We start from the raw sequence: 23130 nt of genomic DNA, 5'->3' as shown, positions 1-23130 counted from the left end.
TGTTCTTTTGTGATGTAAATGTTCTGGCAATATTGTCCTTTTCACCGCTTTGGTTTGTCAATAAAACTACATTTCTTCTGCACCTTTTTGGTACTTTAATCACAAATCCCAGAATCATGTGTGATTCAACAGCACCCTCTTGTGTGTGCCCTGATGCGCCACACGAACTGTTGCTATGCTACGGAGGACAAAGTTACAAAGTTCACTATCAACAGTCATGTAACACGAGCAATATAGCTTTCTTCCCCATCCATAATTGGGCTTAATTACATTACCTGACTTGACCTCAGATTTCTGTGCACAATATTACAACACCCGTGAAATATACAGCTACTTTTTTATTTGGAAAGAATGTGCATTTCATATAAAAAGAAAACCCCAGAATCTCTTTTAAAACAAGATGACTAAATCAGTAAAAACCTTCACCTGGTCTCTGAACCATTGATAAGTTCATAGATAAACAGAGCTATGGAGGAACTCAAGAGTCTTGTTTAGTTTAACAACGGCATACTGCTAATAGAAAGGTGAATGAGTTGATGTGAAGGGATAGTCCTGTCAATCTTTATACATTCTTTGAATGTTTATGATTGCAAAATTATAGACGCTTACTTGTCAGAAGCCTGTTAATTCAAGTCATTCGTATTAGGTTACACAAAGGCAAGAAGGCAAAAATACCAACAGGGTAACCATAGTTAATGTTTGGCAAAATATAATCATTTTGTCTTTGCTTCCTTTAGGCAAGTGCATAACTGATTATTTTAGTGCTAAGTAGAGTTTCAGAGTCTCACAAATAAGGACTTATTAAAGGGATACTCCACTTTAAAATGAAAATTCTGTCATCATATACTCACCATCATGTTGTTTCAAACCTGTATGAATTTCTTTCTATGGAAGTCAATGGGACCAGAAACAGTCTGGTTACTGACATTCTTCTAAATATCTTCCTTTCTGTTCAGCAGAAGAAAGAAATTCATACAGGTTTGAAACAACATGAGGGTGAGTATATGATGACAGAATTTTCATTTTAAAGTGGAGTATCCCTTTAAGGACATATTTTAAGAACAGAAATCTTACCTTGAAACCCATTCATGAAGTTTTTATGTGCCTACCTACTCTTTCTTGACATGAATGCCATTTTTATTATTATTAGTGTGGCCGTTTATGCTGTCTGAGCTCAGCTTCCCTTCTGCCATCAATTTCTTGATGTGGTCGTGCGGCCCCTTCCCCATCATGGCTGAAGGATAGCGGTAGGAGCCTCCGATGCGGTCCCACAGGGTGAAGTACTGCCCGTAGTTGTAGTCAAAGAAGAGGTGGTGGTCAGTGTGGTGAGCTGAACCATTGATGATTTGTTCCATCAGGCTGGGCACGCGGTAGTCCCCGTCATGGATGGAGATGGTCCATATGTTGACGAACACGTACAGGGCTAAGTACAGAACCTTGTGTAGAGGGAAGAGGAAGGGGTAGATGTGGTACGGTAGGCCCTGAAGAAATCCATCCACGGGGTGGAAAGCGTGGCTGGCGAACGGAGAGGGGATCTTCCACACATGATGTGGTTTGTGAAAATACTGTATATGAAGGGAAAAGGATGAAAAAACATGATTATATCGCATATATCAAAGACATGGAATATACACCTTTTTCATATTTTCTGTAGGGGGAAATCTACACAATTATTCAGAATGGTTTTAAATATGGAAAAATGTGTTATATGGAGAACACTTTTATTGGTAGCAGAAAGCATATTCAAAATCAGAAACAAACGGTGTCATATTGTGACCCGTACAGGTGGGTCATTCTTACCATGTACCCATAATATGGATGGTAATATGGTGGATAAAATGAACAAATTCACAATAAAATATAAATATCAGTTGACGTATTAAAAATTTGTAAAGACTAAAGCTATACAGAAATTTAAAAAGCAAAAATTAGTAAAAATGACAAAAGCACATAAAATTGCTAACACTGAAATTATAAAATATAGTAATAATTCTAAATAACACTGTTCTAAAATACAAATAGATTTTTTCTTTATTGTTTACTTTCTCATAATTTTCAAAGCTAAGAAAATTTTTCTTTCCTCTTTTTTTTTACCCACTGTTAAACCAAATTATAATTATGCCTTGCATTATCATATATCTTAAATACCTTATATATCAACTTGTGGTGAAGGAATCTGTGGATCCAGTAAATGCACATGTCAGTGAAAAACAGGAAAGAGACCATGCTGAAAATAAGCCCTGGCCAACCTGAAAAAAAACAAGAATAAATAGTATGAAATAGTTAATGCCAATAGCAACATGATTATCTCAAGCATATCTGACAGACTGCATCACTGGCACTTACAAAAATTAGGGCTGTCAGTTTGCTGGATCCAGATTCAGTCAATTTTAATGTGTCTGGTGTAGTTTTGTTTTAAGTTTTAAAGTCAGTGGTTTCCACATAACCCGCTTTTTATTTATATGAATAACTAAAACCCACGTGACAAAGCAAATACTTTGACCATGTATCCCTTGTTTAGCACAAACTTTGCACAAACAAACTTTGATTGGCATTTATGAGCAGAGCATCATTCTCTTACCGAGGGGTGATTCATCGACTCTGTCGTACAGTTTGCTGTATCCTCTGACCTCAGCAAAAAACAATGCTACTGTGGGTATGCTGATATAGGGCAAAGACCACAAAGCATACTTTATTTCACGTTGCACCTGGTTCTATTGACAAAACAAAACAAAAAAAAGAAACATATTTATTCTTGCCTCTGATGCGAAACAGAAAAAGACACTGTAGGTTGCTAGCTGCATAAACAAACCTCCAAAAATTGAGGGTGTTGCATTAATTTGTGGTCAAAAACAAAGTAGTAGCACAAAGCACCCAGGCCTAGATATAAGATGGCAGCACCCAGGTTGGTGACCACCATCAAACCGATGATCTGTCGCAGAGGCTCGTCCTCAGGCCATGATGAGGGATACACATATGGAGTGAAGAAGTAATCATCTGCAACGTTCAACACAAGGTCCATCTTTGACCTTAAAAGATGGCCAGAAGAAGTGTGATTAACTGTCTATAATGTGACTAAAGAAGGCAGATTCAAATTAAATCATCACTGCTGTATTGTAAAAAAAAGAGAAAAAGAAAAGAAATGAAAAAAAAAAAGAATGATTAAAAGAAACACTGAGGGGGAAGAAACAAGAAACACTCAAGTGCACTTTCCCCAATATTGTAAACAATATCTTTGTACTTCCCAAAGACAAAATGATTTAGAAAAAAGATTATACAGAATGAATGAAAAGTCTATGTTGTTGTTGATAATAGATGTTAGTAGCTAAAAGCAAATGCTGTAATTGTAGGAAACAATCAGCTCACCTGTAACGGTGTTTCTGAAGACTCTCAAACGAAGAAAATATCTGAGGTTAAAACCCTCACAGAGGCCGTCCTTCTGCTTTCACTGAAGAAACACAAACGGACGCAGCCAATGGCGGCTCACTTCCTCACAGCGCGAGCCCGTTTCTTGACAGCTCATTGGTCGATGCGAAATCTGGTCATGGCGTTAGTGATAGGAAGTCCAACTCCTTTCCACGAATCGGTTCTTTTGAACCGTTCGATTCAAAGAACCGACTGAAACAGATTCAATGATTGTTTGATGTCTTGACATAATTGCGTCATCGTGTCCCTTACGTTCAAATGTTTCAGTAAAACTCCATGAGGCGCACACACCTTGGTCTCGTTTTAAGTTTTATTATTATTAAGGTATTTATTGTAATTGTATCTGCCCTAGTTCATTTTGTTGTAGCCATGTGTCAGCTCATAAAATATATACATTTTCAATTCAAATATAATATAATATGTATTTACAATTAATTTAATTGTACTTAAATTCATCTTGTTGTGCGTTTTAGTAAAACCAATAGAACTGTCATGCAAACGTAAAAATATTTCTAGTGCGTCTTGTTCGTACCAATTCGTGGAAGATTCAATCAGATGGAGTTTATGAACCGGCTCAACAGATTCATTGAAAATATCTGTTGTTCACAAATCGCACATCGCTGTATGGCGTTACAAATGAATCAAAGTAAATTAAAGAAACACTGTGATTACTCGGTTTTATTAATCCAGGTGCATCATCGACTACATGATGTTGTATGCTCATATAAATAGAGTTATACGGTCTAATGAATAGACCGTCTCTGCGTCATCAGAGAGCGACGGAACAAACAGCTGCTCTGGGCATAAGACTGTACGGATTTGTATTCTTACGTTCACAACATACACAACATAACTTACGATACTGTGATTTAACGTAGTTTGATCTTTTGATTGTGTACCAAAGTCGGATCATGGACAGTGAAGTACAGAGAGATGGAAGAGTTCTTGATCTCACAGACGATGCCTGGAGAGAAGACAGACTGCCTTATGAGGACGTGACGATCCCACTGGTGAGAATTCATATTTACAGTTTTGATATGTGCCTTCTGAATTACGTACATCAAAATTTAGCATGGCAATGATTGGCGCGTACTGTAAGTAACGTTACTGCAGTCAGCAGTGAAATGTGCACATCAAATTGTTTATTTTCTCTCATTTGCACAAAATATAGTCTGATCAGTTACATATTTCACACGTGAAAATATTTGAATTAGACGATTTGAGCACTTTATATTTGTATTATGTTTTCCATAAATTGCCTCTAAGCCTATCGTATGATGATTTAACTCTTAATCTCTTTTTCTGAAAGAGTGAACTTCCAGAAGCAGAACAAGACAACGGCGGATCAACCGAGTCAGTCAAAGAACAAGAGATGAAGTGGTCAGATCTCGCCCTGCAAAGTTTGCATGAAAACACCCCAAACATCGGCAGTTAGATGGGAAGGCTCTGTCCTCTCCAACTGATCCTTATGTGGGTGATCTGATCCAAGATTTATTTATAATAGAAAGAAAGACATTAAATAACTGTGCCACTGTGATTTTCATTAAAAGGGTTTCGTTGTTTTGATATCAAAAGAACTAATAAAATGTTTCAAATTGAAGTGCAGTATCAATCCATTTGAGTTGTGTGCTAGTTGTTTAAACTGCCAGACATTTGGCTCTCTCACAATTTACACAATGTTCAAGGTTTCAGATTAGTTATCTAAAATGCACAATACTTCTTTCAGTTTTCTTAGTTGCAACCTACAATTAATCAAAAGTGACAGTAAAGACATTTATGTTAGAAAATATTCTTATTTCAAATAAACACTGGTCTTTTTGATTTTTTTTAAATCAAGGTTTCCAAAACATAACTTTTTTTAAGCACCAAATCAGCATATTAGAATGATTTTCTGAAGGATCAAGAGACACCATAATGGCTGCTGAAAATTAAGCTTTGTCTTCACATGAATAAATTATATATTAAAACATAAAAAGTTATTTTAAATTGTAATATTTCACAATATTACTGTTTTTACTGTAATTTATCAAATAAATGCAGCCTTTGTGAGCATGAGACTTTCAGAGTACGTTTACACGAGAACGATGTACTTAAAACAAGTGTTTTTCCTTTGCTTTTTTCATGTACAGACAACAATGATGTCAAAACGATCCCTGTTTAGAAGGATCCATGAAAACTACTAAAAACACTGTATTATTCATGCCAGGCCAGTAGTTGGCGATGTCACTTTGTAAAGAAATGTTTTGCGCGCCTATAGATTGAACACGTAATACGCATGCATGTGACATCAGTTTTCACAAATTTGTGTTTTTTGTAATTTACACAGAGACGATAACTATCGTTTTCAAAAAACTTGTACTTTGAAACCCAATTTAAAAAGCTTGCATTTTAAATAATAGCCAAAACGCATGGAAAAAAAAGTTACGTTTTTAGTTGAAAACGGTGGCGTGCAAACATTGACACATCTTACCAACCTCAAATTTTTGAAAGGTAGTGTGCATTAGACTGATTGCAGGGACAGCCATCCTTATGCAGTACACATAATATGAAACTCAAATGCAATTAGTCACTGGAAATATAATGTAAGCAAGCATGAAATGGCTAATAATTGAATTAACTGTATACGCAGTAAAGAATGGAATCAATAAATCATTCCTTCTCAGGCTAAGCTTAATTTTATTTGGGTTCAAAAGGTGACACTGAAATTCTCCCAAGTGTTATCACAAATATATTTGAACCATGGCTAACTACGAGCATATTATGTTTCAGTCATTGCCAACATGTATGATAATACTTTCTTGGTATTACAGAAATATGTGTTCAGCTAGGTGGGTCCTTAGGCAGATGTGTATAAGTTTGGGGGAACACGACCAAATAGCTATAGAGTTACAGTACAATGGCTTGAGATTAACACATCAAATGCAATCTTGATTGAGATTTTTTATACAACAATCCATTTCGCAGCCAAATTAAATCAAGACTGTAGCTGAATTATATTACAGATTTATGTTGTATGAAGTATTTGTTACAGAGAAAAATAGTAAAGTTTAATTATTTTGTAAACTATACTTGAAAATAAAATATTATTCCCCAAAAATGTGCATTCAAAGACTAAATGTCATCGAGGCCAAAAGAAATCAGACTGCAGGGCAATAAAAGCTTGATTAAATTAGGCCATGAGGCTTTAATGCTAATGTTTAGGGTCAAGTCCTCATGAGGAGAATGCAGGCATGGAGATGCTGCATTCAAATTTCAGTTTGGTCCCATAAAATAGAGGTTACATATGAATGCCTTTATTTTTTTGCACACTAGCCACCCAACCATTTTTTTTTTCACAGTCTAAAACAAACAAAAACAAAACAAAAAAAACGAGAAAACACAGCATATTAACTGTCAATCATAAAAATGCCGGCAAAATAAGAATGAACTTCATAAGACTTGGCAAAACACAAAAACATGTTATCAGGGAATCAACCACAAACATACAAATTATGCCATTGCGAGCTTGGGCTCACTTGAATACTCAAACATGAATTTTAAAGTTATCGCTACGCAATAATAATAATTACTGTCTGACAGAACGGTAACATGCAATGACTTAGCAAAAGAACAAAACTGGGTCCACTGATCATAAACTGTCCTTTTAAATTACTAAAATATAGGTTTATCTCCATCTGACAGAATCATTCTGAGAGCATTGTACATTGTCCTCATTGTAAACGCACAAAGTTAAGCAGACTTAAATGAATGAGTTTTCAGGTAAGTGGTTCCCCTTATAGAAGAAAAGTTATGGATCTATGCAAAATTTTGTAATACAGTTTGTTACAAAAATGTAAGTATGGCACTGGTCTTAAATCAGTCAGATACATATTTGAATCACTTAATGTATCAAAAGCTCCCTTTCAATTACATTTCTCTGAAAGGGGAGAGAAATGTGTCTTAGTCACTTCACACAGGCACTCTCACTTTCAGTCATTCTCCAACACCTTCATGAATACTTCTGCAATCAAATCCGCATTCATTGTTTGGTCCCTCAAACAACAAAGAGCAACCTATCCAACATAGTTCAGTCAAACCTGGTCAAGTTTTCAAATGAAGAAAGAAATCCAGTTGCTTGTGATTAAACCCTATCATACATAATAGTAATGGCACAGTTTGGACAAAATGAAAAATGCACATTTTGGGCCTCCAACCTGAAGGCAGAAAATTAAGAATTTCATGTACCACCTAGTTGTGTAAACTGAGTGTAAAATTAAGGTAGGTTGACTTAAACAGGGGTTCCTTTCCACTGTTACTGTAACATCCAGAAAGTACACAATAAGGTACACAGAACTGTTCTGTAAAAGATAGATTACATGCATTTCTAAAATGCAAACCTTTACACTTCATTTATACCCCATCCCAGACCTTTTCAAAGAAATAACACAGAGCTAAATAATCCCTTATATCCAGTAGTACTTTTCAGATATACATCATTTCAGATATACATCTGGTTATGATTTATGTACCATTTGTCAATATCGCAGAGTATCTACAGTATATAACAAGTTATATCTCCATGTTTAAACAACCAAAATTATGGTACATTCAGTTCAGTAAAAAGTCTTTAACATTTCTTTGTACATTTAAAAAAAATGAAACTGAATGTAAACAGTCAGGTGGCAGTCCACTGTCCCGCAGAGGCTGCCGAATTATTATAATTATTATTGACTCCAACAATAATGTTCCAAATTTATCCCATTTGTCATTAAATGCCTGTTCATTCTGCATTTATCTCCGTCTCTGGCCTCTGCGCTGAAAGCTCAGCTTGTATGAAGGCGCCCTGTCCTAAGGCTGTGGAGTATGCACGGTTACTGTGTGGAGTTGAGAAACCAGGGCTATGATAGGAGCTAGAACCACTCCGATTAGCTAGTGAGGTTTGGGACGGAGGTACCGGATGGTAGTCATCCAGGTTGTCGTAGTGTGACTGTGAAGTAACAGTGCCTTGTCTTTGCCCCTGTGACTGATGGGAATAGGATCCACTGTGGTCTCCATCTGAATTGTCTGGTAAATGTGCGGGAAGACTAGACAGGTTGTAATGCTGCCGCTCTCTAACACTATGGGATCTCTCAGGCTTGGGTGGAGGAGCTGGCTTCACAGGAACGGCTTGTTCATCTTCACTGGCGCTGCTTGTGGCTTTAACCCTGCATATGTGGCGATCCAAATCGGACCTTTCGTAACGAGGCTGGGAACTCCTGCTCTCCGAGTGTTCCTGCCAATGTTTACTGCTCAGTTGCTTTTCCCCTGGCTCAAACTTTGGGTCAAGATGGCTACCCTCTGGTAAGTGCTGCAGACTTCGTGGTGGAAGTTGCGATTGATGTGAATGGATGGATGAGTAGGTCCTGGAGCTGCCTTGTTTGGCGGTTTTGTCCCCCATTCCATTTCCGTGGCAGTGCTTCTCTGTTTCCATATACAACAGGACATCTGGATCAGAGATCAAGTGCCTGGGAGCATGCTGAGATCCAGGAACAATATTGTATCTCGGCTCCTTGCTTTCGGTGGTCATCAATACAGTTTTGCCAGGATCTGATTTGCTGCGCAAGTGTAACATGTCTATATCCACTGGCATGTAGGGCCCCACATTATCATACTGAGACATAATAGAACCCTTCACCTTTTGCCTAGCTCTGCTTTCCCTGCGGATAGAGTGTATGCGAAGCCTCTCTGCTTCCTCTGGGTCCCACGCAAAGTAAATATTTCCCTTTGAACCACCGTAAGGTGGCATGTCCCTGCTTACGAAGCTATGCTCCTTTAAAGGAATGAAATGACGTGAAAGGTAGTGGTAGCCTCCAGATTTGGCTCCAGATCGAAGGAGAGGGGCACTGTCCCGACCACTGAAGGAATGGACATGCCGTAAACGGATCGTACCGTAATGGTCCACATCGTAGAAAGGGGCATCCAGAACATGAGAACCAGAGTAGGGGCTGTAGCGGTACTGAACTCTTCCATTCTCAAAGTAAGGCTGCAGTTGTGTGACATGATAATCAGCTTGAGAGGGCGGTTGGTGAGACTTGCAGTGGTAGACTGGCCGCTGATAGTAAAATAACTCATCATCTGGTGGAACCTCAGTTCTGTTGACTGGCATTGAGCGAATAGCCGTGGGGGGCACATGTAGGGAGTGGACCCTGCGGATTGTTGGGTACACGGTAGGTCCATCTACCTGGCTGTAGCCATGGGAGTGGTGCACTGAACTTGGAGAAACGTACTCACCTCTCGGTGGGCCACGAGATTTGATGGACTGGTGGTAGGACCTGGGTCCAATCGTATTGTATCGCCCATCACCGTGGCCTCTATAAGAAATCTGTGGCTCCGATTTTGACACGTAAGAAACGTGAGGTGGGACACTCTCTGGCCGGTAATGGTACCCTATTGTAGCCTGACCAGAAGTGGTTACCCGCTGATGGTAATATGCCTCTGCGGTGGGCTCCAATAGGGCTGCCTCCCCTTTTGAGTGGTAAATATAACCTGATTGATGAGTGGAAGACCTGTGGTGAGGTGGATGAGATTGTGGGGGAGTCTCCTCCACTGAGCCCCTCAAGGATGTCTCTAAGATGGCATGAAAGTTGGCGGGGTTTGCTGCCTCAGTGTTACAGAGAGCCGCCATTGCTAGTTTACTTTCAATCGAGCGAACAGGGGGTGTTGGCGGTGTCACTCCCTGAGTGTGGTGTTGAGGAGCGTTATCTCCCTTCGGATGGACAGGCTTTATGGCTTCCCATGGTTTTTCCACAGGATCAAGAGGTGCTGCCGGGGTTGGCGCAACTCTAGCATTGGGCTGCGATCTGGGCTGAAATTGAGGCTGTGCTTGTGACTGAGAATGAGGCTGAACTTGGGGTTGAGACCGAAACGAGGCATTAGGTTGAATCTGTATTTGAGGCTGAGGCTGAAGAATTGCGACCAGTTGATCTGCCGCCTTTGTGGATTTCAGTGGCAGGAGCGTTTCAGTCATACGGATCTAAGGATTAAACCCAAACAAACACGGTTAGATATCTTACATATTTTCCTTTGATATTTACATGTGCTGTAAATTTTGTTACTGATAACAATACCAGATTAATGATCTAATTATTCTTGATAACAATTTTAATACAATATGACAAATCTGAAATGTCATACAACATAACCCCCCCCCTCCCTCCTCAAAAAAAGGCACAAAAAAAAGTAGTCAAAGTTCACATAAATACTAAACAACTAAATTAAAACAACATCCCTTGATCCAACATACTTCCACACACGGTTCTTGATGTTTTTCTTAGCAGACAAACAGCAATAATGCTTAACCCCCAGGGGTCAACCACCTCGCTTTTTTTCTTATCAGTGCGAAAGAGACTCAAATAACTCCCATCGAGTTTTGTCATACAGATAAGTGTTATACATAAATAAAAGTAGACATTTAATAGTTTCGAATTGTGTACACTCACGATAAAAACAAAATGTTGTGCTTTTCGTAAAATAAAGAAAATAAACGATGCACGTTCTGCCATCTCAGTGGCATTCTGAAAAGTTCCATTCTGAAAAGCTTGAAGTGTCTATTTTTAAATGAAGCAATATAAGTGCAAATATTCTCTGTTTAAGTAATCTGTATCTGTATGAAACCAATGAGAGGTACAGTTTCTCAAGCGTCTGCTCATTATCCGTAATGTGACCACACCCACGAGCGCACAAGCGATTCACATGCTAATAGTCCACGTGAAAGAATGCGAACCTGTAAACACCCCCATCACCTCAAAACAAAGCATCAAACTTCATCATTCCTCTGCTTTTCATTGAGTTTGGAAGACACACTGAGTTTACCTTGGATTTCTCGCAGAATAATAAGAATGCGATTTTAAGATAAGAAAGATTTTTAAGGTAAGAAATGTATTCTTATTATATTAGTTAGCGCATTATTATTGCATAAACTTCACATTGTACTAGTTGAACTGTTGCCAGACTAAAATGTATGAAATCAATGGAAACATGTTGAAATATGAACTATAGACAGGTAGGCAACCTTTCAATGCTAAATAAATATACATGCATGACACAAGGATGTTTCTATGCTCTATAATATAAAACACAGCATGATATAAAAGTAGGCTAGTATGAGTGTTTACACTAACATGATGAATATTAGAATGTTTAGACCAGTGTTTACTGTTAAATACTATGTTCGTGGATATCTGCTTAAACGTAGATGTTTATAATGTGTTTGCTAACAATAACAAAACAGCTTTCCTACACAAAAAATACAAACAGCTTTCTTACACAAAACATGTCTTACAAATTTTAAATATATTGTTTTGTGTGAATGAGTGGGCAGGATTTTTTATTTTTTACATCGTTTTGAAGCTAAGATTCTAGGCTACATGATACAATTTTCAAATTTAACAAATATTCAGTATGGGTTTTATGGCCTTATTTCAGTGACTTTATTTTTTCCCCCTACAAACCACACATAAACGTAATTTTCTCAAAACTACAAACTTTTACACAGATGCTGCTCACATATTATTGTAACAGAGTTTGTGCTGAATACAGTGTAATCAGACTTTAGCCATGAAAATGTTACAAGTAACAGAAATAAGCACAAATATCAGAGCATGTCAGAACACCTCCAGGGCCCAGAAAACACCTCAGACCCGAGAGGGTTAATAACATGCTTTTCGAAATTTGAACTTACAATGGTAAAGACCTGGATGATCAATATAAGGGCTGCACGATATATTGAAATGATAGCAATATCACAAGTGTACATATTGAGATGCATATCGCAATGGCTTACGATAACTGAATGATTTTATACGTCAAAAGATTACAAAAAGTCTAAGTTTTAGGTCAACGCAGACAGCACAGAGTAGACTGGACACATGACTGTTACATACATGTGATATGCTTAATGTTATTAGGCGCAATAAGCGAAGTAGGGCCTACTCACGCGCACAGGAAGCTGTCTCTTGCGTAATCCTGATTTCAGTTCTCTTCTGCAGCGTATATGGCCATATACACACAAAATTATGTCAAAATGCCCGTCTTGGTAAGTATTCATGTAAACACAGTCAGCTATGTCTTAAGTGGAGTAAACAGTTGAGAAAGAAAGCGCGTGTGAAACAATATATTGGATCTGTGCAGCTCTTAAAGTGACATCAGCCTAATAAACCTGCTTCAGTCTGTGTGCTTAATATTAATCAAAAAACAAAAGACAAAGAGAAAAATCACATACTGCTCTTGACGGAATAACTTTTGTAGCTTTAATAAGAATCAATTAAATACAGTGACGACTAAGCAGTGTTTTATTTTTAATTATTTTAATTAATTTGATTATTCAATTTCTCTTAAATCAATCTACTGTAGGCCTACCTGAAATCCTAAATACCCATGGTTTACACTTATGTTAAAATGACACTAACTTTTTATTAGGGCTGTCACAATTCCTCAATTAAATTAGAGTACTCGATTTAAAAAAAATCCTCGATTGCAATTTACCCTTGCTGGGTAACCGGCAAAATACCAGAAGTGGCACATTCCAAGGACGAGAATCCATGAACCAGACCATTTTCTAAGGCTGCACGATGTATTAAAACCATAGTATAGCATAGTGCTATTGTCAATTCACATAGGCTGTGATTCAATCAAATAAATATATGCCCTGAGGGTATATATATATATATATATATATATATATATATATATATATATATATATATATATATATATGACCCTGGACCACAAAACCTGTATACACATATACATTTACATACATATATATGCATATACACTCACCTAAAGGATTATTAGGAACACCATACTAATACTGTGTTTGACCCCCTTTCGCCTTCAGAACTGCCTTAATTCTACGTGGCATTGATTCAACAAGGTGCTGAAAGCATTCTTTAGAAATGTTGGCCCATATTGATAGGATAGCATCTTGCAGTTGATGGAGATTTGTGGGATGCACATCCAGGGCACGAAGCTCCCGTTCCACCACATCCCAAAGATGCTCTATTGGGTTGAGATCTGGTGACTGTGGGGGCCATTTTAGTACAGTGAACTCATTGTCATGTTCAAGAAACCAATTTGAAATGATTCGAGCTTTGTGACATGGTGCATTATCCTGCTGGAAGTAGCCATCAGAGGATGGGTACATGGTGGTCATAAAGGGATGGACATGGTCAGAAACAATGCTCAGGTAGGTCGTGGCATTTAAACGATGCCCAATTGGCACTAAGGGGCCTAAAGTGTGCCAAGAAAACATCCCCAACACCATTACACCACCACCAGCAGCCTGCACAGTGGTAACAAGGCATGATGGATCCATGTTCTCATTCTGTTTACGCCAAATTCTGACTCTACCATCTGAATGTCTCAACAGAAATCGAGACTCATCAGACCAGGCAACATTTTTCCAGTCTTCAACTGTCCAATTTTGGTGAGCTCGTGCAAATTGTAGCCTCTTTTTCCTATTTGTAGTGGAGATGATACCCGGTGGGGTCTTCTGCTGTTGTAGCCCATCCGCCTCAAGGTTGTGCGTGTTGTGGCTTCACAAATGCTTTGCTGCATACCTCGGTTGTAACGAGCGGTTATTTCAGTCAAAGTTGCTCTTCTATCAGCTTGAATCAGTCGGCCCATTCTCCTCTGACCTCTAGCATCAACAAGGCATTTTCGCCCACAGGACTGCCGCATACTGGATGTTTTTCCATTTTCACACCATTCTTTGTAAACCCTAGAAATGGTTGTGCGTGAAAATCCAACTGAGCAGATTGTGAAATACTCAGACCGGCCCGTCTGGCACCAACAACCATGCCACGCTCAAAATTGCTTAAATCACCTTTCTTTCCCATTCTGACATTCAGTTTGGAGTTCAGGAGATTGTCTTGACCGGGACCACACCCCTAAATGCATTGAAGCAACTGCCATGTGATTGGTTGATTAGATAATTGCATTAATGAGAAATTGAACAGGTGTTCCTAATAATCCTTTAGGTGAGTGTATATATATATATATATATATATATATATATATATATATATATATATATATATATATATATATATATATATATATATACACACACACACACACACACATACATATATATTATATACAAATTCAAATATGCGAACTGTTGTTCATTGCAATTTCAAAATAGAAGCTTAAATCCTTGCTCTGAGTTTGCATGTTTTGATGTCCACATATTCCTGTTCAAGAGATTACAGTGGCTGTAACATTTCAATCATAAATAAGTGGCCAAATATTAAAGATTAAGTGAACATTTGAATTAAATGTTGTTTGGCCACTATTAAACCAGGATTTGATCATGTTTTGTGTGTAACAACAATCACCAGGCCATTGGCGCCCTCTGCAGGCATTTGTTATAATACATAATGTAAATATTATGATTGCTTATATTATGTATATCATGTATGCTAACAGTGTTGTTCTATAAAACCATATAGTTACTTGCTTTTGATACTTTATTTTAACCAAATATTATTGCCTCATTTTTATATATATATTTTGGTCATTTTAAAGGCTTAGGTCTTTGCTTATGTCTATTTTTATTACCACAAAAAATATCTGATTACTCAAGTAAATCGCAAAATAATCGTTAGTGACAGCCCTAGTTTTTATGTAGCTAATGCTAAAGTAAAAAAGTGCAGTTCACTTTTAGAAGTTGTAGGGATGCTCTCTTTTCACAAAAAGAATGTGAAACATGTATGCTGGTTATATCATTTTTAGTTTTTAAATATATTGAAATAATTATTTATTTTACAAAAACCATTATCATATCGCATATCGAATATTCCGTTATTTAACAAGTTATAGGATATCACATTTTTCTTCAATATTGTGCAGCCCTAATGAATATTTATAACAATGTAACGTTTAGCCTTGGCATCTAAGTACTAGTGCGACTGACATCCCTGCATGTGCCACTACTTACCTCAGAGCTGGGTTGTTGAATGACAGCATCCTTGCTGCTGATAGTTGGTGTGGTGCTTCTGGTTTTGGCTGTGCTCACAGGGGTCTGGCCCACAGCAGGCTGCTGCCTCTCTGGGCTTTTTTGTGTCTGAGAAACTTGAGAAGGTTGACTAGAAGGCATAGCATTCTGGCTTGGGCTCTCTGGTGAGACAACATCCTGGTTGTTGCAGGAAATGCTAGATGGCTTCCCACTATCAGCTGTGTTAAGGTGAAGACTGACAGAGTGAGTTAGTTTTTCAGGTGGGGTGGATGGTGGTGAAGATGTAGGAGAAGATATCTTTGAGACTGCAGCTTCCTCCAGGGATGGCTGTGATAACAAGGAAGGAGCAGGAGGCCAGTCCAGGGTGTCCAGTAACTCTTGTGGCTTAAGAGGGGACACTGGTGTAGGGGGTCCAGAGGGTTGCCTCTGAGACAGAATGGAGGCCTGCTGGGCAGATTCAGCTAGAGCTAGTGCAAGCATGCGGGCAGCGTTCTTTGGTGGGGGAGGGGGAGGGATGAGGGACACAGAGCTGACAGGGACATTGCCCTTTGGTGAGTCCAGAACTACGGCTCCTATGGATGGACAAAACAGAGGGAACTCAAACAAGGCAGGCAGGCTAATATTCACGAGAAAGGTAAGAGAGGGGAAATGTTACATTTCTACAGATTGTGGACAGATTTCTCTACATTGAGGGCACTCATGCAAAGCGTTACTGGTAAAAGCCTGGTGAACTAAACCTGAAAAATCAAATAATTATCTTATGAAATTTAAACAGTGTACCTTAGAGGATCATTTCACAGTAGCATCAGGGTCAATGACATGTTAGTGTGTGTATATGTATATAGTATATATATATATATATATATATATATATATATATATATATATATATATATATATATATATATATATATATATATATATATATATATTAGGGCTGTGTATCACCAACAAATGTCACGATACGCATCGCGATACTAAAGCTATGATACGATATTGATCAATTTGGATTTTAAATTTCTTTTCAGCAGAGTTTAGTAACAGTAATATCTGTTTATTGAATAACCAGTGTTATAACAGTTGTGATAACTGAAAAACTATTTTGTATTTGTCATTCTCTTTGTCAGCTCTTCCTTCTGCTTTTAAAGTCTCTGCCTCAATAACTGAAATGACAATTATAGTGTCAATTGTCTGAAGCCGTTATTCTCGACAACACTGTATGGCTGTAAATCCTGACATAAAACGCATTTATAATCTTTTGAGAGCATTAAAACGTGGGTGGGAGTTTTGAGATTAAAGCATCAGGCTGCTTCTGAGATGACAAGTGTGTGCTGCTACCTGCTGCGACCAGGGCTGGCTGGTCTGGATGATGTCTTGCCATATGCAGAGAGAAGCTTGTCGTGTTGCCGGAGTACTTAACTTTTGTTTAGCAGTTCTTGCATATCGCATGACTCTCCAGTTTAGCGTAAAACCCAAAATTCTCCCATATTTTTTATTTTACTTTTGTCGGCGGTGGCAAAATCCTCTTATCCATTTTGAATGTCTCGCGCAGCTGCTCGGGTTGCTAAAATTGGTGCCAATTGACGTCACGTGATAATTGGCTACATTCAAAAGCACGACAGAATCGATACGGCAGCTGCTGTATCAATACACGCATCGTCAGGAGTTCATGACGATGTATGGTTGTATCGATATTCTGAGCACAGCCCTAATATATTAGTGCTGTCAAATCGATAAAAAATAAATCACAAATTTTTCTGTAATTAACCCAGATTAATAAAACCTAACATTAAAGTTAATATATTTTTATATTGTAATAATTTCATATGTAATCTCCAAATTAATGTAGAAACAAAAACAGTAGCCTATATTTGTTAAGTTATTACATTCAAAAATATGTCACACATAAACATTACAAGTTTGCTTTGACATGAAATTGTATAAGACTTATGGATCGGGTATTCTGGTATCTGATATTCTTGATACACAGTTATAAGAGTTTGCAGGGGTCCTCTCTATGACAATTTCCTGTTTTGTGTTTTTTTTTCTGCATGTCACACCACATGACTTTGATTTGGAGGACAACATTTTTTTTATTTTTTTTTTAATAAAAATGGCTTATATGAGAGAAACAATAAAAGGTTGTCAAAATGTTTAAGGTTTTCTTTTCATGAATTTCAGTCTTTGAAGGCAGTATTCTTCATTATGATTGCGAAACAGCTCTATGACCCTGACATTTTAAAAACATGCTCATCATAGAGGTGTATTTAAGTAATTTAGGACAAAAAAAGTTAATGACTCAACAAATAATATAAATTTAAGCTATCATATCCCTGTGTTTCAGTTCAGCTTACCTGGCTGCTCTTGAGAGCAGGTGACCTGTGGTGTCTGTGAACAGTCAATGCTTGATATGTCTTCACTTTCTTTACTCTCAAAGGTTGCAGCTTTAGAAAGAAGCTCTTGTTGAATGGCTTCACTCAGGGGCAGATCAGTGGTTCTTGACAGAGAGCTCAATTTTGCAGGAGAGTCGAGAGGAGATGGAGGGGAAGAGGGCTGAAGCGCAGTTCTCTCTGGTCCTTTTCTTAGAATGGAGGCAGCTGATTCAGAGATGCTTAGAGGAGCCATTACAGCTGACCTCTCACTGCTCTCAATTGACTGAAGAGGAGTTTTCTCTGAGACAGATGCAGGGGGCAGTTTATTTCTATCCTTTAAGGCTGGACTGTGGACTGGAGACAAAGAAAAGCTTGTAACTTTAGCTCTTACTGGAGAGACCGGCTCTGAACCACTGCCACTGCCCTGACTCCTCTTTAGACTGTTTGCATCTACGTCAAGTGACAAAATGGAAGTCTCTGCCAGAGGAAGGCTACATTGAAAAGACATGGGGTCAAAATCTAAAGAGGCCATGCCAATGTCAGGGGGGCTCAGGTCCACATCATCAGCGGAACGGGGTGGGGAGATGAGAGCAGGCACACAAATTGGACCATCATCCCCATCACTGTCCCCTTGGTCCAGATTGTCATACGAGTTACAGTGTTGCCTGCTATCCAGCAGGTCACCATTGAAAGAAGCAGAGAGAGCATCACTGCTGGAGCGAGGTCTGCGTGGCCTGTAAACCTTAGACTCTCCTGTGTTAAAGGAAAAGAAGGAAAGTCGTCATCTCACAATGGTTGATTTAAAAGTTTATTCTGAGCATTTTTTGAGATTTAGAATTCGGTTACCTTCAACGTTATGCAGAGAGGTGAGAGATTCCTCACTTTTGGCAGACCGAAGAGTACTGGTGTCTCCTCTTCCTCCTGAACAGTGAAAATAAAGTGGGAACAAAGAGTTAATACAAATTGCTTTTACATGACATTACCACAAAATGAACCCCTTTGGCATGATGTAAGACCTGATTAACCACTGGGTTTATTTTGTGATAATGACCATCTGACATTCTGAGATGAGAAAATGGCACAACACTAACCAGCCAATGCCATGGCCTTGAGTTCATTTGGTTCACTGGGATTGCGGTGTAGTTTGCGTTTAGACATCGAGGAAGACTTGCCCAAGTTGAAAAAAGACCGCCAACTGCCGACTGGAGACTTTTTAGACTTTATGGGCTGCCTTTTCCTAGGTAACAAATGATAAGAGGCACAAAATGTATCTCTATGAGAATAACAGGCACTCAGTTGGTCTCTTTATGACAACAGAAACCCTGACATGGTTGTAGATTTTAAATCTCATTATTATTTAAATCTTAAATCATACCTCTCAGTGGGGAATTCAATGACTGTGTGGAATTTTCCCTGTAAGGCTGCAGGACCCTCTCCCACCTCTATGTACTTGCTGTCTGCAGTGATAGGCGAGTTGATCTGGGCCTGGGTACGTGCCTGTGCCTCTTCTAGTGTTAGCAGCTTTGTGGATGGAGAGGGTACCAGCAAAGATTTAGGCCGAGACAAAGAATTGTGTCCTAAGAAGACAAAGACATTTGTGATGAAAATGTAGCAATAAAAAAAAATTAAACAAATGCTGTTTAAACAAAATACTTGTTTGGACAATGATATGTATCCTGAAGAAGGCTGTGCAGCCAAAACATGTAGATCTACACTTTTAACAGTTTTTAATGATTTAGCCCAGCAAATTAAAAGCTTTTTACTTCACTTCAGGGCCTTGAGTATTTCATAATCCATTGAAATCTGTTTGTGTCCATACCTGTTCCCTCTCGTATGAGTGAGCTCAGTTTGGGGCTGAAGAGAACATCCACATGGTTGAGGATGAACTCCACCACAACCGACTGAATACGGACCTCCATAAAGGCAGCTGTTCCGCTGAAGCAAGCAGATTCTATTTGCTTTGACCTTTTTAGTTTAGAATAAAAATAAAATATTAGTTACAAATAGTACGTTTTTTTATATTTATAGTTTTAAAATTTGTATCAAGAAGTATATCTGTTTTCACATTGTATGAAAACCGTTGCATCATGCAGAGATCGTACCTCAGTAAGTTTGGGGCCCAAACGATGGCCAAATTCTTTGTATGCATGTTTGTTACATAGCTGAAGGTTGCTAAGTGGGAAAGATGCCTCATAAGAAACTCAAGGGTCCTACAAGAGAAACATGAATACAAAACATTAAACCTACTGTACTGATGCATTAAAATCAGACGCTAACTAAAATTTGTATTATGCACTCGATTCGGAAGCAAACTCATTTACGTGAGCAATGTTGTAATAACATTTTCCTCAGTCATAGATGTACTTGAACTGCATTTGTAATATAATTAGTACGCTTAATGCAGTAGATTATTAAAAAAGCTCTAACATTAGAAAAATTTGGCTTTTGAAGAGAACTGCAAATCCTCTGGCAACCAACAGAGGGCACTGTGGTCATTTACAAACCTATAATGTGGGGGCGGCAGCTGCTGAATGACATCATGTATTTTGATCAGCCTCTCCTCATCAGTGGCTGCTGACACAGCGTCCTAAAAAGGAGGAGAGCGGGTGTAAATCAGGGTCACTGCATCTAGAGCAGCTCAAACCAACAAAAATATTTTTCAAACCCATGTTCACACTGTACTGCAGAGTGAAAAGCACATGGTCAGTCCCATTTCCTGTGCATTATAGTTTTACTGCTTCCATAGCAACCAGAAAACATTTATGCAGTCTCTACTCTGTCCTTTTTTTTCATTTGCAGTGACTTATCACGAGATGCTGTAAATGTCAGTACTGTGTTTGGCATAGAGCTGAACTCCTTGTGAGGGGCTCTGGGCTCTAAGGAGCAGGGCTCTAAGAAACAAACCATTCATTTTGCTCATTAAAAGCAATCAATAGAACAAATAGAATCAAGCCTTCAATGACTACTGCACTGTTTTGCCAGTTTATCACACCAAGAACTAAAAAGGTTATGATATCATGGTTGTTCTAGTATAATAGGTGCTCTCAGCTGTAGCTATTTGTATGACAAAGAGTGTATGTCTGAGAAAAGGCTCTTTAAAGGCCTGTCGTTCTGGGATAAACCCTTACCGAGAATTTCTCATACAGCTGGTAGGTGAGAAGTGGGTTGGGAAGCTCTCGAAAGTAAAGCTTGCACAGGGAGCCCACACAGTGTATGTCCTGAATGTAAACATCTTTTGTCAGATCTGGGATCTGTTCAGAGTCAAATTCATGCCTAAAAAAGAGAGAAAGAGAGTGAGAGAGAGTGAGTGAGAGTGAGAGAGGGGGGAGGGAGGGGGTTAAAGCACATAAAATTGTAATATAGTAGTAGTAAATAGTAAATATAGCACACAGTTAAATATACTAATGCACCAAAGTTTGGAGTCAAAAATTGGCAGTAAAGGCATTTATAATGTTACAAAAGATTTCTACTGCAAATAAATGCTGTTCTTTTTCAACTTCATTCATCAAAGAATCCTGAAAAAATATTTTTTAAATATATAAAACTAGTAAACAGTTAGCCTATTTTAAACTGTATAAATATTTCACAATATTATTCTTTTTACTGTATTTTTAAACAAATTAATGCACTGCAAGACAAAAATGTTTTGCATGCTTACCATAAGTGACTGCTATCAAAAACATGCAAAACATTTTTTACCAAACCCCAACTTTGGAAAGGTAATGTAACATTAACTTTAAATTTAAAAAGTACATTTAGAAACACAGAGGGGGAGGAAAAACTTGTTAACTGGCCAAGCGAACAAGTCAACTTTCCTGGACGTGGTAATAAACCCCATCTAATCTCTCTCTGAGTCCACTCATTTCCTGCAGTATTTGAGAATACAAACATTCCCATTACAAAATGTAATTAGCAACAGCTTAATGTTCAGCCATTGCATTCAGAGTTTCTCAAGCAGTGTGATAAATCCCTATCTCTGCTACTTGAAATTAGGGAAGTATGTTTATGTCTCACCGCAGCTTCTGAATGTTGGAGGCAATCCCAGAGAGACGGTACATTCCATCAACCACTCCATGCTTCTCAATGAACTCAGTGCAGCTCTTGAGTACCTGAGGGACTAGAGGTTTAGACAAAATGTTATTGAAGCATCCTTTTTGGCACATAATGTGAGAGGCTTGTCAAAATGCCAATAGAATAGAATGCTAGATTCTGTGCAGCAAATCTTCGATTTTGTAAACTATAAATAAGCCGTAGCACAGGTCCAATTGTCAGATAACAAATCCGTGCTCTCCTATATAAGCAGAGGTAATAGGTTCACATTTGCTCCAGTGCCATTAGACAAACTCCAGACCTCCAATGCGACCTTGCAATATTTCACCCAGAGGAATCATAGTCACAGACAACCCTGACTGGCCTCTAGTCTTGACAAAGTTTATCCGACAGATGAGCGATTCCAAGGCTTTCAGAGGCTGCTGTTCATCTTCATTCCTGACATAGCAGTCTGAAGCACAAAATCCTTAAAAATGCAAGAAAATTCTGTCTCTAAGCCATCTCAAAAATCATTCAGCGCTTCACAATAAGGATGACCTGGGGCCATTGTGAGTGTGATTGTGTTTCAGGGCAGTTGATGGAGCCGTCACTTGCCCTTATAAGGCCAGTAATACATTGTCAGTGTGTTTTGTGTTTATTGATCATGTACATGCATTTTCATGCCTTGTACACAAACATTTAGTCTCCTGATTTAAATATGTCACTAAGCTAAAGTTGTCTAGCTGGCAACCACAGATAAATTGTGACAATTGTGAATGGCTTGTGATAGTCTTAGAAGCATCAGTCACAATGGTTTGGAAATCACAACCATGTTTTTATGAATTTATAACTGTGATGGGTGTTAAATTACCGCTGTATAATTTTCAGTTGTCTACACACATAATTCATTATATTTAAAATGTAATACATTCCAAAACTTCAGTCACATGAAATCATTCTAATACGCTGATTTGGTGCTGAAGAAACATTTCTTATTATCAAATTTGAAAATAGTTTTTCAGGACTTATTGATAAACAGAACGCTCAAAAGACAATATTTTGAAAAAATACATTGTTTTGTTACATTATAAATGTATTTATTGCCACTTTCGATCAATGTAATGTGTCCCTGCTGAATAAAAGTATTAATTTCTTTTGAATGGTAGTGTTTGTTGCACAAAAAGCCAGTGGTTTTTGGGCAGTGGTAATATCTGCAAACAACAAAACTAATGGCTTGATTCGGCCAGCATATTTTTTGAGCCCTTTGAAAAATTCTGCACGTTACATCAGTGGCAAATCCTAATGGCACCAACTGAAAAAGGGAAA

The 23130-nt window shown here is 38.2% G+C and overlaps 3 protein-coding genes across 8 annotated transcripts in view; 1 reads left to right on the top strand and 2 right to left on the bottom strand.

Annotated features, from left to right (window-relative positions):
- Positions 1-102: 102 nt before the first annotated feature.
- sc5d (sterol-C5-desaturase) lies at positions 103-3517 on the bottom strand. Its single transcript, XM_082141157.1, has 5 exons — positions 3367-3517; positions 2813-3029; positions 2582-2714; positions 2149-2249; positions 103-1565 (listed from the first exon to the last, which is right to left on the bottom strand). Exons 2-5 carry the CDS (start codon positions 3020-3022, stop codon positions 1110-1112), a joined length of 900 nt encoding a protein of 299 aa, XP_081997283.1. The 5' UTR covers positions 3023-3029; positions 3367-3517; the 3' UTR covers positions 103-1109.
- Positions 3518-4028: 511 nt separating this feature from the next.
- anapc13 (anaphase promoting complex subunit 13) lies at positions 4029-5026 on the top strand. 2 transcript variants are annotated; one of them, XM_082141160.1, is made up of 3 exons: positions 4029-4237; positions 4331-4436; positions 4736-5026. In XM_082141160.1, the coding sequence occupies exons 1-3, from the start codon at positions 4173-4175 to the stop codon at positions 4859-4861; spliced, it is 297 nt and encodes a 98-aa protein (XP_081997286.1). In that variant the 5' UTR covers positions 4029-4172; the 3' UTR covers positions 4862-5026. The 2 variants fall into 2 exon arrangements, with proteins under 2 accessions (XP_081997286.1, XP_081997287.1); XM_082141161.1 differs by having other exon boundaries at positions 4046-4268.
- Positions 5027-6586: 1560 nt separating this feature from the next.
- Positions 6587-23130, bottom strand: part of arhgap32b (Rho GTPase activating protein 32b) — a 116384-nt gene continuing 99840 nt past the window's right edge. For all 5 annotated transcript variants that reach the window (XM_082141099.1, XM_082141100.1, XM_082141101.1 and 2 more), the window contains 11 exons: positions 21790-21892; positions 20904-21048; positions 20280-20362; positions 19878-19985; positions 19595-19740; positions 19151-19352; positions 18867-19012; positions 18622-18696; positions 17758-18528; positions 15386-15975; positions 6587-10417 (listed from right to left, as the gene is read on the bottom strand). In XM_082141099.1, the coding sequence (XP_081997225.1) occupies positions 8186-10417; positions 15386-15975; positions 17758-18528; positions 18622-18696; positions 18867-19012; positions 19151-19352; positions 19595-19740; positions 19878-19985; positions 20280-20362; positions 20904-21048; positions 21790-21892 (4601 nt within the window). In that variant the 3' untranslated portion in view covers positions 6587-8185. The remainder of the gene's footprint in view (positions 10418-15385; positions 15976-17757; positions 18529-18621; positions 18697-18866; positions 19013-19150; positions 19353-19594; positions 19741-19877; positions 19986-20279; positions 20363-20903; positions 21049-21789; positions 21893-23130) is intronic.

Source organism: Leuciscus leuciscus (assembly GCF_965113295.1).
Source record: "Leuciscus leuciscus genome assembly, chromosome: 16".
Lineage (NCBI taxonomy): Eukaryota > Metazoa > Chordata > Actinopteri > Cypriniformes > Leuciscidae > Leuciscus > Leuciscus leuciscus.
The sequence above is the reverse complement of the archived record's forward strand: the minus strand, read 5'-3'. Positions and strand labels throughout refer to the sequence as shown.